This window comes from Leptinotarsa decemlineata, unplaced genomic scaffold (genome assembly GCF_025532065.1).
Source record: "Leptinotarsa decemlineata unplaced genomic scaffold, Ldec_3_MD MMD2_tig00003902_RagTag_RagTag, whole genome shotgun sequence".
Lineage (NCBI taxonomy): Eukaryota > Metazoa > Arthropoda > Insecta > Coleoptera > Chrysomelidae > Leptinotarsa > Leptinotarsa decemlineata.
In genome coordinates this window covers 180,830-197,201 of record NW_027412598.1, presented here as the reverse complement: position 1 = coordinate 197,201, position 16,372 = coordinate 180,830, and the positions used below count along the sequence as shown (strand labels likewise).

At 35.1% G+C, this 16,372-nt stretch overlaps 1 protein-coding gene across 1 annotated transcript in view; it reads left to right on the top strand.

Annotated features, from left to right (window-relative positions):
- The first annotated feature begins 1,131 nt into the window (after nucleotides 1-1,131).
- The window catches only part of LOC111514282 (uncharacterized), a 33,090-nt gene continuing 17,849 nt past the window's right edge, over nucleotides 1,132-16,372 (top strand). Inside the window, exon 1 of the mRNA XM_023170519.2 lies at nucleotides 1,132-1,330. Within this exon, the coding sequence (XP_023026287.1) occupies nucleotides 1,234-1,330 (97 nt within the window). The 5' untranslated portion in view covers nucleotides 1,132-1,233. The remainder of the gene's footprint in view (nucleotides 1,331-16,372) is intronic.

Genomic DNA, 16,372 nt, shown 5'->3' with positions numbered 1-16,372 from the left:
TGACACGCTCGATTAATTTTTTTTCATTTCACTTTAAACCCTTACGTACAACCACCCGCATCATGCAAACGATCAGATTAACATACGAACATTACTAAAATACGTAGGACATTGATGCTATCAATATCTGACGCGCTCGAGTATGTCCATGCAAGAGTATTTTTTTAACTATTTAAAAATATATAGCCGATTCCCCTACCGATGAAAAGGTATATATTATATAACATTTTTTTCTTCTTATCATCTAAGCAACCTAATATGTCTCTATGACGCTCGAGTAAATCCTCAATTTACATCGTGGGCTCCCCTACTATATAATGTGTGTAATGTGTATAAATCGGGCTTCATTAGGAAATCCGTTAGATTTGACTTGATCTGAGATGAATTTTCTCTTATTCCTCAGAAAAAAATATCGAAGTCGTACTAAATTTTTTCAAGATAAAAATTGTTAACTTCCCAAGGTGGCCATTTTTATGCACTTGCATGTATATTCGGAAATGACTGTTCAATTTTTTTATACTATTCGAGAACATACTCGTAATACACATAATTGTCGATTGAGTCCGTTGATTATTTCTTAATTATAATACACAATTATTCTGACATAACAAAAATTATATTATTGATAAAAATAAAATAAAAACAACAATAAAAATTAATTGGCGCTCCGGGGCGACTTCATTGATTCCAGTGGAGCATTTGCTTTTTCAGCTGCAGGAAAACCCGAAAAAACCTGCAGCACCACATCATCTGAAGATCTTGATCTAACAATGTCCTCTCTCTTATAAAACAAAATGTAGGGTGTCTCCAGAAGCTCCAATAAATTCAATGCATCGCCAGAACACTTCGTGACACGAGCATCTCAAATACTTCCTGGACAGGTGTGCGGTGCCATTAACACAGACTCCGGTATTGATATTGTCCGCTTGTTTCCAACAATAAAAGTATATATCGTTCTGTTTCTCCGTCATATATAAAAAGAAGTGAAACCAACTGCGACAGCAAATTCAATGTGGGAAGTTCACCGTGGAGAATAAGTGGGTTGGGATTTTACTTTCACTGAGATGTGTTGACCAAATGAATAATCATTATAAATTTAATCTATGACAAGCAACTCATTTCATTGAATCACTTTAGTATTCTCGCAAATTTCATTGAGTTTTTTTAGTAGATGATTCGACTTCAATTCAACGACATTGTTTTCACTGCACGGTTTTTATTAGTTGATAAAGTATGTTGAAAGTGTATTTTATTCTTAGTTTCTTCACAATTGTTGCCGAAAGTCATCCAACGATGTATAAGTTCAACGAAAACAAAATTTTGGAACCAGGTAGGTAATTTCTTGACATTGTTATTCCTATTTAACACAGAAAATTAATCTGATTAATGAAAGAGGTGTATGATTATGAACATTTTTCAAAATCAAAACACTAGCGAGAGTAATATTACACAATATAATCATGATCTTGAACATTTTCTAAATTTTTGAGATTTAAAAAAGGGTTCAAAGCAAAAAATAATGAAAAAATTGAAGGCTTAGCTGTCAAAAAAAGTTTTCCGAAGATCATTTCCTTCAAATCAATAAAATGATGAAAAAATTCAACGCCAGACCACGAAAACAGAGTGATAAATCGCTTCTTCCCAACAGCGATAGATGAAATTATTGAAGCCATGAAATTATTATCTAGGTGTTATTTTCTTGAAGCATACGTGACTCTTAAGGCCTAGTTATACATCATTCTCACAATTTCAGTCATTGTCAATGTACTGAAAGTTTGCATAAATGCTCCTACAGGTTTAATTTGGTATTATGATTATGACAGTGACTAGGCCCTAAATCTACTGAGACAACTCAAATGAATGTGTAAAATACAATGAACAGATTCAAGAGACCGAAATGAAAATCGAATTCAGTGAAATTAAACTGAATACCTACTTAGGTGATGTACAGACGATGAATATAGCCGCATCAACTAGGTCGAGTGCCAGATCTGCGGTCTCATTTCAAGGCACGTTAGATATCAGCAATGAAATCATTTTGTTGATAAATACAAGTTCCGTCATTTACGTAATCCGTTCATATAATTGAAAATTGATATTTTGTTCTCATATCGATGCATTCAGCTAAGAATATTTCAGAAAATAACCTTTACGAATACTACTCAATCTTGAAATATTCCCAATTGAAGGTCTATTTTCTCGAACTCAAACTTTCTTGAATATTACTGGAATTTTATCCCAAGTAACCATCTTCAAGAAGGAGAAGATTAATCTTCCTTTTGAAGATGCTGTCTGCTCTCGTGGTACTGCTAAATAAGGAAGTTTTTTTTGTTGAAAAATGGAAATGTATCGTCAAAATGTTGAGCTCTTTGAAGTATCATTTCGATAAAGTCCTTCTTCCGACAGCAATGAAATTGACATATGTGTATCACTAACAAAATTGATTCAATTTCATATTCATGTCGATGCATTCAGCTGAGAATCCAGAAAATAATTTTCACAAATATCACTCGATCTAAAAATTTTCTCAGATAAATACCCATTTTTTTTAATTCAACTTTTGTTATTTTTGAGCAATATCAATCGAGCTGGTTGAACACAAAATTTTGGTTTTGAAAATGAATTTTCTGAGTTAATATTTTTTTCCTTTTATGGAAATACCATCAATGTAAATATGCCATATCCAAAATGCAATTGATGAAATTACCTGTACTTCCATAATTTTCAAATATTTTGCCTCCGTCCTCCGAATGGGTAAGAATCTCTTGTTTACTACGACCTGATTGTATAGCGCACCAACGTCAAAGTTTAGTTCTGAAGCATAGAATGAATAAAATAAAAACACTTGTTCACACATCAGAATTGCATTAATTTTATTAGCCCGTATTGCATCCGTCACGTTGTTCATGAGGAGTTGTTCTAAACTAATTCCTATTTGAAAAAGTGAATGATAAAAATATGGACTGTTGGAATGGGACTTTTGAAAAAAATTTCAAACAAATCATTTGATTGATCTGACCGTACAGTATTTTAGAAAAAAATTATTGATTCAATTTTTTTATTATTTGGCGATTCGTTCACATAATGAGAAAAAAAAAGAAATCTGGTCACATAATCATCCATTTTCTGACTTTTATTTTCCTTTTCTGGTATTCATTTGGAAATTCCACTTCAGTATTCCTAGACCATTTATATTTTGAGATGAATTACTTCATATGGAATAGAATACAGAGTTTAGAGAATTTGCTGAAGTGTGGTAAAGGAGAATCTGAAAAGTTCACCCCGAAAAGTTACTGCGTGATTGATATACAATACTACTAGAAAGTCAAATTAGTCAGTAACTAGTCGTATTCATAAATTTTGCTACAAATTGAAAAAAAATCAATTGAAAAATTAAATATTGATACATAGCTTTCTTGAGTGGTTAACGTTTCATAGAACAATCCTGTTTGTACAACTGTCGTAGAAAGTGACATTTTTAATGGTTATTAAGAATGTTGAAAGATGATGTTTATAAAGTAGCGTGTTAAAAATATTTTAACACTAGTGTTGAAAGTATTTTAACCACGACTTTTTTCGATCAAATATCAATGAACAAAACATAATTATTCAATTTCCAAAGAAGTTTTAACATGAACAATAGATATAGATACAATTAAATTCTGTTACAAATGCACTGATAGTGATGCTTTATTCTCAAAAAACATTACATATTTATGATAGAGAATTTAACATGTTAACTGCAACTGGAATTTCACGAACTATTGGGATTATAATGCTTCCGCTTCTTCAAAGATATTTGTTGCAGCTACCTCTTACAACCATAGGATATCTCAAAGTATCAATTCAGTGAATATACATGGGTTCTACTTCAAAATTCGATAATTTTTTTGCACTGAAATTTCAGACGTCAAACTGACATTTGACTTATACATTAATTACATTCTTATTTATGAAAAGTACAATTAGAACTACCTTGCGATGTTGAAGAGCCTTATAATATATTTGAACTATCTGAGTTGACAATTTCATGGGCATTCACATTTAATTCTTGAAGTGAAGAGGATGATAATGCAACGTTGGACCTATAAAGCGTTGGGATTATTCTTTCAGCAATAGCCTTTTTATAAAAAATAGATGGATCGATGTAACCATCAGCTTCCGTTGTAGACTTCCGTGCGTCTTAATATCCGTTATATTAGCTCCTGATTCTGCTAGCGAAAGGGCAGAAGACCTTCTTAAACATTGACCTGTATATTCTTTTGGTTTCGGGAGGTTCAGATACTCAACAATAGTAGAGGGCATTTTCCCAAACGTGTTAATACCAACTGGGTTGGCACTGCATTTATGATTTGAGTATTTCAGAAAAAAACGTTGATGATTGATAACAGAAGGGCGTAATGCAACGTATTTATTAAAATAGTCAAGGTTTTTTCCAACAATACAAAAAGAGCGACCTATTTTCGTTTTTATATTTAGAATTTGGACAATCAATTATGTATGCATTAACTTATTGTCTTCTATTAATAAATGGCACAGCTCTTCACGCCGGCAGGGTCCATATATTCCGAAAATAGTAGCAACTTTTATCATCAAATATTTTTCATCTGGTGCCTCATTTATAAACCTCTGGACTTGTTCAAACGTAAGAGTTTTTGATTTTTCGGTCCTATAACTTTCATTTTTCCGCTTAAAGAATGCTATTACCTTGAAATATTTGCTTGTATCAACACCATTTTAAAACGAGCGCAATCGATCCATATTTTTGATTTCTCTTCTAGATAGGCTAAGAAGACGGTTTCCCTGAAATATCCTTCGACGTTTTTAAGTCTACACCAGCTAAAAAAATTAGAATATGTGATGTCGTACTGCTGAGCAGATTCTTTGGTAACATCTCAATTGAACTTCTTTTTGCAGCCTCTTCCATATCGTCAGAAACACACAATTCCTCATATTGTTCTTCATTATGCAAGACATTAAACACCAGCAAGAACTTTAAATGTGACTTTGAATAAAACACGTGAGCTGTAAACAATACTGTTTCTTGGTAACCTGGTGATTCGAGTAGGTGATTTGAGCCCGTTCTAAGCCTCCCCCCACCACTATGACGCCACGCGGGGTGGATGACCTAGACCGACTCATGTGACCTTGAAAAATATGTCTGGTGCATATGACCTTGAAAAATATGTCTGGTGCATAGGTGGTATGTGTACATCACAGAGAACAGCATGTTCTGGGCCTCCCCCCACCACTATGACGTATTAATTACTTTCTTTTTGTTGTTTAGTAACATCAAGACGATGTGACCTTGAAGGGTCTGGTGAATGGATAGTTCAGAATTTTTTTCATATGAGATTTTGTGTGTGTGTGTGTGGGTGTGACATAGTGACGTAATTACATTTGATTGGTGTGTGTGTGTGTGTGTGTGAGAGAATGCACGGTACAGGGTTTCATCATGTGCTTGTCTATGTACAAACATAAGTCTGCATACTTCGAAGATCCTTCAAGTAATGAATGTTCCATCGGTGTGAGCCCACCAAGTTAGTAATGGTGTGACGTCACAGCATCAACCGTTCAACGGTAAGAGAGCGAGATGTTCACTCCACGACGTGCGGCTGAGTAATGCGTATTCATCGGTGTGCCCTCACCTCTTTCGAAGCAGTGAAGACTGTGACGTAACGCATCGCTCTAGCCTCGCTATTGATGGTGACACGCAGGTGGCCGAGGACTGTGCTAACGCCTGCCCTCTCCGAGAGCGCAACGACCACTGCCTGTTCGTATCGACATCTGTTATCGCATCCAGTTGGGAGGTGGGCTTGGCTGTGACGTCAGGCATCTCTAGTGGGTAGCAAAGTAGGGTGAACTGAAGAGAGTTAAATAACATGCATTTGTATAGATAATATTGTAGAATCTCGTGAAGTATTAATCTGAAAATTATCAACATGAGCTGTGCCAAGGTATGATTAGGGCAAATTGAATAAATATAACAATTGACAGAAATTCTCCCTATTATAGCAAAATTTGACCTCACATTTTCGCTTTGAAACCTCATTGAACTATTGAGGCCCGCGTCGGACTGCAAAGTTAAAGATTATAAAATAATTAGAGATGAGTAATGAGAAGAGTTCATTGCATGTATTCAAATGATTCAACATGAAACAAACCAATAAAGCACAAGTGGTAAGAAATGAGAGTTCAGAGAGTGAATTCTTGTTGCTTGTAACTATCCAATAGGATTTGAGATCTGAATCTTGTGCAATGTTATATTCATGATGACGAATAAAAGAACAGTTATTATTAAGGTCAATTTCATGTACGGAAAACACTGAAGAGAGTGAAATTGAATTACAGAATACATATTCGGAAGAGAAATAAATATAGGTGGATTTAATAAAATCTTGAGGTTTTGTTAGAATTTAGAAATTGTCGAAATAGACAACTGCTTTGATGAGCCGATTTTCTATAGTTTGTGCCTGTATTTCTTGGTCCCGTATGTCAAAAACTTGTCGATTTTGATATTGCACGTAGCTTTTGCATTCCGTTTCGACCTTCACAGCATATGGAATCAGCGTAACTATAACTGAAAAGTAGGATGTGCCATCACTTTGATCGAAAATAAATTCATTCACCTGTCATTGCCAGATTGACCCGTCAAGTTTGGTTTGAATTTGAAATAAATGCAAGGTTATCATCTGCCCCAAAACAGATGCGTAGACTCAACACATAACATTTCACAGGAGAACAGACTGACATTTCTCACGAATATGCAAGTCTAACATGAATTTATTTATTTATTTTATTTTTAATGTCATAAATTTTATAAGAATCTTAACATGAACTAGGTACCACAAACTTAATGATGATTCAAAATGCTACACTATATTTTTTCTTGAAATATAATTACATTACAATTTGAAGCAACATAGTAGATGATATTGACGTAACTTCAACTGAAACGTGGGTATCGGCACACTTTGGTCTCTTTTTTTCCACACATTGGCAAAATCTGATGGTGAAGTTTGGTTTAACCTTGAAACTAAATATTAGGATTTCCTCGAGGGTCGAGTTTTCATGTATGCCGATGACACAACACTGTGACGTCCCCAGATCTACATGAAATTGAAAATAAAACGGAACTAGTAATCAATGAATTCGAATGTTGGTGTAGAAACAATCATTTGATAAATAATGGGAATAAAACAACATTTATCCAGTATCAGCGCCCTTCCCAAATAAATCTAGGTTTTGAAACAACAGAATATACAAAATTCCTTGGAACACAACTTAACAATGAATTGTCTTTCAATAATCACATCGAATACTTGTGCACCTCTCTGAAAAACGTATTTTGCCTTTCTAACAATGAAATTATATTTTTTGAGACAAGATCTCTTGGATATATACTATGGTCTAGTGTATTTTAAGCTTAATATAAATATTACCTTTTGGGGACACTCATCAGAAATAAATTGAATCTTTATAAGGCAAAAACGCTTCATTAGACTGATTTTTGATCTTGAATACAGAGAATCTTCTAAGAAAACATTCCAAGACAAAACATTTTTCACATTACCATGCATTTATCTTTACAAAATATTAAGCTACGTTCATGTACATTTCCATTTGGTAACAAGAAATTAGGAAATTCACTGTCATTAAACGAGTCGGAGAAACGACTTCCATCAGGGAAAAATAAACCATAATGAGTACAGAGGTTCGCCACTTTATGCTGGGGCAAAATGTATCAACAGCACAGAAGTGAAACATATTTTCTCATATTCAAGAAAAAAGTCAAAGACTTTTTGGTAACAAGTTATTTTTACTTCCTGATAGAGTATGAAAATAATATTTTTGTGTAACATGTGCTATTATTGATATAAATGCTAAGAGATAAAATATCTTTTGTAAAAATGATACATTCATGTATCAAAAATGATGACAAATCTGACGTTGCAGTTTTAGTTGAGTATAATTTAGATCTGAGTCCAATAAAGTCGAGCATAAGCTTTCCGTGGTTCACTCACTTTCTTATTCGCTCTAGGAATATTGTAAATGATATCTGATTGATAATCCTTAGTATCGAAATACTGATGACAATCATTTTCCATCATCTCATATGGATCATAATTTATAATTTCATAAATCAAACTGTCCGTGTCAGTATGAACTGCGCAAAAATTTTCTCTATACCTAGGAACCATGTACTCATAATGGAAATTATATGTGGTCAACTTTGCCCAATCCAGTACTACCATTCCAACATATATAGGTTTGTTGAAGAATATTTTGGATTTTCCCAATTCAATGGCAGTCAAGTTTTCATCGAAGACAGTCAAACTCTTGAACCGAGGATTGTAGATTGTGGCTTCGGCACCATATCGCCCATCCCAACTCGTTACAAGGCGAACATCAGAGTGCTTTCTCAAGATTTTCCATAGTTTTCCCTGAAACAAATATTTATGTATATGGGACAGAAATTGAGTTCTGAAGATAGCAGTACATATCAAACACGGCATTATTCATTAGTCATTGAATAAGTTCTTTTCAAAATCATTCGAGGCAGCAGTTCGCAAACGTGTGTTCAAGCCTTTGTAGGGCTTGAACCATGTGGACTGCTTGAACTTTAGAACACGATGAATCTTGTTCAAAATGAGACCATGTTCTAAGGCCTGCTTGAGATTTCTGTAATGGATCACATACTTTTTCTTCGACTGGAGAGTAGCCATCAATTTAAATTGTTTCACATCCGATGTACTTTCAGCTCGAGATTTTGTTGTCTCACGATCCACATGATCGGGGCAGAACGGTTAATGCTTATGCATATCGTGAAGGTTGTTTGGATACTCCATATCAACTTCTAGTGTATAACCTTCCGAGGCATCATCAAGCACAGTTGTGATATCAATGTTGGTGTCCATCCACTCAAACCAGCAGTATGTTAGATATTGAGACATCGAAATACATTAGGTATGAGTCAGCTTCGGCTTTATCATAATTGTCACCTATGTATTTGTTATTAGCTGTGACTCTTCGCTTGGAGCAAACTTGACTCAGTCCACCTCTTGTTCCCTTTTCGAAAAACATCAACTGATCTACATCGGTGAGAAGTTCAAGTTGATGTTTCGTTTTGAATAACATAGCATTCCATGTATAGCCAGGCAAAGTGAAATAATGGACAGGATCCAAACCGTAGGTTTTATGACAACTTGAGCGGAAGTGCTCGAAGACACAGCCAGCAGTATAACACCCGTCTTCAAATACAGATTCGTATATTTTCCCAAAGTGTCTATATTGAAAGTAGCCCATGTCAGCTTGGCACGTTAGTAAGATCTCCTAGGACACGGTTTTTCCTCCAATTTGTTGTGAAAGGTTTTGATAGGGGGTAAACAATTTTCATTGAATTTTTTGAAAGAATCGATATGGTCATACGGCATTACACCCTTTTTTGTCAAAATCTACTCGTCATCATTCGAGAGGTTGGAGAACTGTGATATGAGATTTGGAAAATCTGATAGATATGATACTAACGTATCCAGCGAAAAACACATGAATCTGAATGAGTTAAAAATTCTGAAGTGGATCTTGCTACCAGAAATATTTTTAGTGAAGGAGATACACTTTTCCTTTGTTATCGGCCAAACGGCGACACTTCCATTGAGATTCAATCCAATATTTTCTATAACAAAATGTGCATCATACCCTGATAAGTTATGAAACACGATGGGAATTGTTTGATCATCTTCATAGTTTATAATGCACTCATTGTGTGATGGTTGGCGATTAATTATTTTCAGGTATTAGACGATTCTAACCATTCAATATATCAGACTATTTTGTCTGATATATTGAATGGTTTGTCATATATATGACAATGAGTTGCTGCCTGAAAAAATGTTTCCTGGCTGGCTGATATATCTACATCAAATGGACACTGGAACACAATTGCAACATCTTCAGCAAACTGACCTATCTCGTCTGCAAACCATTTCATACAATTTTCATCACGAAATGATCGATAAAATGATAGTAGTGTATCATCATAAGAGCGTTTCACATAATATCCAATAGATGCCGGAATGTGTCGTTGATATTTATTGCCATCTTGTTCAAATACCAATACACTCGGCATATATGACGAAAGGCGATGTTATTTTATTTTTGAAATTTTTGAACCTCAAAATATATTTTCCCTCCATAGGTGATATTGGTAGGCATTCCTTTGTCTTTGAGCAGTCTTCAAGGTGTTAATCTAACAAAGCTTGCGTGGAAAAACAGTGAGAACACCTATAGCAAAAATATTTTTTTCTATTATGGTTGTCGAGTTGATTACTCACCAAACTAGATAGATCTTTCATCCAAACAAAGTGTTTTCTGATTGGTGACGTAACATCATAGACATTTATTGCATCCTCACATCTTTCATCACAATACATGTCTTGAATCATGAGTAGATTCACATGTTTGCTTTTATTTTTTGCTATGCTCAATCTTAGCGGTATTACAGTATACTTGGATTCAAAAAGTTTCAACGTGTAAACATTGACTGAGAGATTATCTGAAATTGTCATCGGAAAGTGAATACTTTACAACTTCAGAACTTTTGAATAGTCATGATAAAATAGGATGTGATCTGAATGTTGTCCATGGGGAACTGGATACAACGCCGAAACAATGGCCCAAGCGAAGCAGGCATTATCATGATTTTTCGTTTGATTTGAGAAGGCAGTTCTGCCTTCTGCGGCACAAATTTGTTTACGGTAACCCCCAAATTTACTACTGCTTTCAACGTCTAACCTCCGTCACGTTCCTGAAACTCTTCCAACTTTATCAGGATTGGCTCCATAACATGTTCCTCAAACCACACATTCATATCAGTGTTACTATGGATGTATGCGTTAGATATTGAGAAATACTTATATTCGTTAAGATTCGATCGCCTTTGACAACCACAAATTCTCCACCGAATGTCATATTAACCTTTAAAAATGCATCCTTTTTCAATGCATTTTGAATTAGTCTCACAAAAAGGGTCTTACAGTCGATAAAAAATGAGGTAGGGTTCTTATGCTTGAGATTACTAATCACTTCAGTCCGGATACGCGAATTGAAAGCCTATTCTGAATCATCCCAATGTACTCGATTAGAGGCTGTCTTTTTCCGGCTAATCAGGCCTGCTCCTTCCTTCATCTCAAATTTCATCTGATTACGTAGTGTTGTAATATTGACCAAGAATGCTAGTAGATTTTGTTTCCCACCCATAGTAGTAGTATTTTTCAGATCTTTTTTTATTCGTTTAGAAGCCTTATAACACTCTTCAAATCCATCCTTCACTGTTGTATTCACTGTATGTAAATTAGAAACAGCACTACCTAGCGGGGAAAACTTTGCGTTGGAAGTAATGTGACCAAATATGAATATGAATAAAATCTTCTATTGAGACACATGTCATATGGAATCATAGTATATCAGAAAAATGAATTTCTATGACGATATATTAGTCTGAAACACTATATTTACAGGAACAACAGTAAAAATGTTAACAAAAATGTTTATCGCGCTATCACAGTACCCAATTCGATAGCGACAAGTTGCATTACTGTATCTTTATCATTCAGCAAGTAAATGTTCTGTTTCTGTTTAAAATCTGTTTTTTCGTTAACCAGCTGTCGCCCCCATACGCTCCAACCAGATAAATTCTCTCGAGAAAAATACTACAACATAAGCATAAGCATGCATGGTGTGAAGCATGCGTGGGTATGTACGAAAAATGTGTGCATTATGTAATATTTGGGGACAGAAAATGACCGCGTAGTCAAGTTGAAGATCAAACTCAACTTAAAGGTCAGATCATGAAATGGTGGAGGGGAGGAATCAGTTTTCAGGTTGAAGTGTGGAAATACCTCCTTTTCAGTTGAATACACGCTTACGTCATATGGTATATTGGCTTGAATCTTGGATAATATTGGGTTTTAAGAAGAAGATTGTAATACATTTCAAATTGAAACATGTGTATTGCGACATGTAAAAGTTCATGTCGAGAATATATTTAGGTGTGAAAAATATGTCTTTTTCGCTGTAAAATGGTGTGTTGTGTCTGTATACATTGTTTTAGAGAACTTTCAAACCCCGTTCAGAATGATTTTCGCAAAGAATGAACTTTGTATTCATTTTCACAGTCATACCACACTCCACCGTCAGATACTGCAATATAGTGTTGCATTTCAAATGATTAGATTGTATTGCAATACGTGAAAGTTCTTGTTAGGCGAGCATATGCATGTGTGAGAAATATCAATCTATTCTACTGCAAAATGGCATGACCCTACGCATCTCTTTTGGAAACTCCGCAAATCTCCGTCTAGCATAACCTGGGCAGTGAGTAAACTCACGTTCAGTTTCAAGCTCAAACCAAGCTGTTCTGTCAGATCTTGACATGGTGGGGGAGAAACAGACCAAAGTGAGAACAAACCTGCTTTTCAGTGGAAATCATATCAGTATCATCTACTATATGGCTTCAAATTTGTGATAAATCATGTAATAAATCATTTCAAATTATTACATCATTTTTAAGCATGAGGAAGTTCATGCAGGGCATGAGAAATCTCCGTCTAGCATGACATTGGCGGAGAAGTCAAAGTTAAATTTTTGTCATCATTTTTGATACATGAATGTATATATGACACGTCACATTTTACAAAAGATATTTTATCTTATAGCACTTATATCAATAACAGCATATGTTACACAAAAATATTATTTTCATACTCTATCAGGAAGTAAAAACAACTTGTTACCAAAAAGTTTTTGACTTTTTTCTTGAATATGAGAAAATATGTTTCACTTCTGTGCTGTTAATACATTTTGCCCCAGCATAAAGTGGCTAACCTCTGTACTCATTATAGTTTATTTTTCCCTGTGATTATTGAACGACAATTCATTGTCAACTTGTGTTCCAAGGAATTTTGTATTCTGTTGTTTCGAAACCTAGATTTATTTGGGAAAGGCGCTGATACTTACTTGAAAACTGGATAAATGTTGTTTTATTTCCATTATTTATTGAATGATTGTTTCTACACCAACATTCGAATTCATTGATTACTAGTTTCGTTTTATTTTCAATTTCATTCAGATATGGGGACGTCACAACGTTATGTCATCGGCATACATGAAAACTCGACCCTCGAGAAAATCCTAATATTTAGTTTCAAGGTTAAACCAAACTTCACCATCAGATTTTGCCAATGTGTGGAAAAAAAGAGACCAAAGTGTGGCGATACCCACGTTTCAGTTGAAGTTACGTCAATATCATCTACTATGTTGCTTCAAATTGTAATGTAATTATATTTCAAGAAAAAATATAGTGTAGCATTTTGAATCATCATTAAGTATGTGGTACCTAGTTCATGTTAGACTTGCATATGCGTGAGAAATATCAGTCTGTTCTCCTGTAAAATGTTATGTGTTGAGTCTACGCATCTGTTTTGGGGCAGATAATAATCTTGCATTTATTTCAAATTCAAACCAAACTTGACGGGTAAATCTGGCAATGACAGGTGAATGAATTTATTTTCGATCAAAGTGATGGCACATCCTACTTTTCAGTTATAGTTACGCTGATTTCATATGCTGTGAAGGTCGAAACGGAATGCAAAAGCTACGTGCAATATCAAAATCGACAAGTTTTTGACATACGGGACCAAGAAATACAGGCACAAACTATAGAAAATCGGCTCATCAAAGCAGTTGTCTTTTTCGACAATTTCTAAATTCTAATCAAACCTCAAGATTTTTCAAAATCCTACCATATTTATTTCTCTTGGGAATATGTATTCTGTAATTCAATTTCACTCTCTTCAGTGTTTTCCGTACATAAAATAGACCTAAATAATAACTGTTCTTTTATTCCTCATCATGAATATAACATTGCACAAGATTCAGATCTTAAATCCTATTGGATAGTTACAAGCAACAAGAATTCACTCTCTGAACTCTCATTTCTTATCACTTGTGCTTTATTGGTTTGTTTCATGTTGAATCATTTGAATACATGCAATGAACTCTTCTCATTACTCATCTCTAATTATTTTATAACCTTTAACTTTGCAGTCCGATGCGGGCCTTAATAGTTCAATGAGGTTTCAAAGCGAAAATGTGAGGTCAAATTTTGCTATAATAGGGAGAATTTCTTTCAATTGTTATATTTATCCAATTTGCCCTAACCATATCTTGGCACAGCTCATGTTGATAATTTTCAGATTAATACTTCACGAGATTCTACAATATTATCTATACAAATGCACGTTATTTAACTCTCTTCAGTTCACCCTACTTTGCTACACACTAGAGATGCCTGACGTCACAGCCAAGCCCACCTCCCAACTGGATGCGATAACAGATGTCGATACGAACAGGCAGTGGTCGTTGCGCTCTCGGAGAGGGCAGACGTTAGCACAGTCCTCGGCCACATGCGTGTCACCATCAATAGTGAGGCTAAAGCGATGCGTTACGTCACAGTCTTCACTGCTTCGAAAGAGGTGAGGGCACACCGATGAATACGCATTACTCAGCAGCACGTCGTGGAGTGAACATCTCGCTCCCTTACCGTTGAACGGTTGATGCTGTGACGTCACACCATTACTAACTTGGTGGGCTCACACCGATGGAACATTCATTACCTGAAGGATCTTCGAAGTATGCAGACGTTTGTTTGTACATAAACAAGCACATGATGAAACCCTGTACCGTGCATTCTCACATACACACACACCAATCAAATGTAATTACGTCACTATGTCACACTCACACACACACACACACAAAATCTCATATGAAAAAAATTCTGAACGATCCATTCACCAGACCCTTCAAGGTCACATCGCCTTGATGTTACTAAACAACAACAAAAAAAAAGCAATTATTACTTCATTGTGGTGGGGCGAGGCCCAGAACATGCTGTAATCTGTGATGTACACATACCACCTATGCACCAGACATATTTTTCAAGGTCATATGCACCATACATATTTTTCAAGGTGGCATGCACCAGACATATTTTTCAAGGTCACATGAGTCGGTCTAGGTCATCCACCCCACGTGACGTCATAGTGGTGGGGGGAGGCTTAGAACCAGCTCAAATCTCCTACTGATTCAGCGTCACCTGACACTACCAATTCACAGCAAATGCAATAACATGAAATAATTAACTGACAAGAGATGTCGAAATGTGTTTTTATACAAATATCAAATGTATCAATTTTATTATGAAAACAGGACAGGTGTACAAAAAACTTTTTATGATATTTGTGTTAAAAGTAAGTTTTATTTTGTTCATGAAACTTTTTCACTCACAAAATAAAACCTTACTCTCTGTCTCTGTTTAAAATCTGTTTTTCCGTTAACCAGCTGTTGCATCCCTACGAACAACAATACTCATAAGTCGAAACTTGTGCGAGCTAAGGATTAATAAGGTCTTACCTTTTAACGTATGATTCCTAACAAGTGAAAATCTATCGTTCAGACTAGGGCTTGAACCACCGACCAATACGGCAGTCAATTCGAGTGAGTGAACAAAGCACCCACGTCGAACCGACTAGGGCTTGAACCACCGACCAACACGGCAGTCAATTCGAGTGAGTGAACAAAGCACCCACGTCGAACCGCCTGGCTACCGACCACTTTTAATACTCGTATCATAAATAGTCATTTCCGTCTTCGAAACCTGTATTCACTATAAAAATCTCGCCTCAAACTGTGACGATTCTAATTTCTTTTTTTTACTTGTTTCAAAAGATGGATCTAATTTCTTTTTTTTGACTTTTGTCAAACCACTTATTTAATTTCTTTCAATTGAATTTTTTTAATTTGTCGGCAAAATTTATGAATACGACAAGTTACTGACTAATTGGACTTTCCAGTAGTTTATATTACGCAGTAACTTTTCGGAGTGAACTTTTAACTTTGCTCTTTACTACACTTCAGAAGATTCTCTATTGATTTAGCTTTTATTTTTTCAGATTGTGAAAGGTTATAAACCCAAAAAACAGTATGAAACTATCTAACGAGTTTATTACACAAGAAACTGATATTAAAAAAAAATATAGCGCCCTCTCGACGACGAGTAGTGCAACACTATTACGTTTCTTATAAGAAAGTATTGAAAATTATACCTTTTTACGTTAATTTTGTTTAATGATGATATTTTCATTTGTTCAAAAGTATAAACTATATAAAACTATAAACCACTGTATATCTCGTAGGAGATATCTGTTTTTCCGTAAGCCAGCTGTCGCGTCTATGAATGACAAATCTCAAAAGTCAAAACTTGTTCGAGCTGAGGACAAACAAGGTCGTACCTTTCAACGTGTGATTCCCA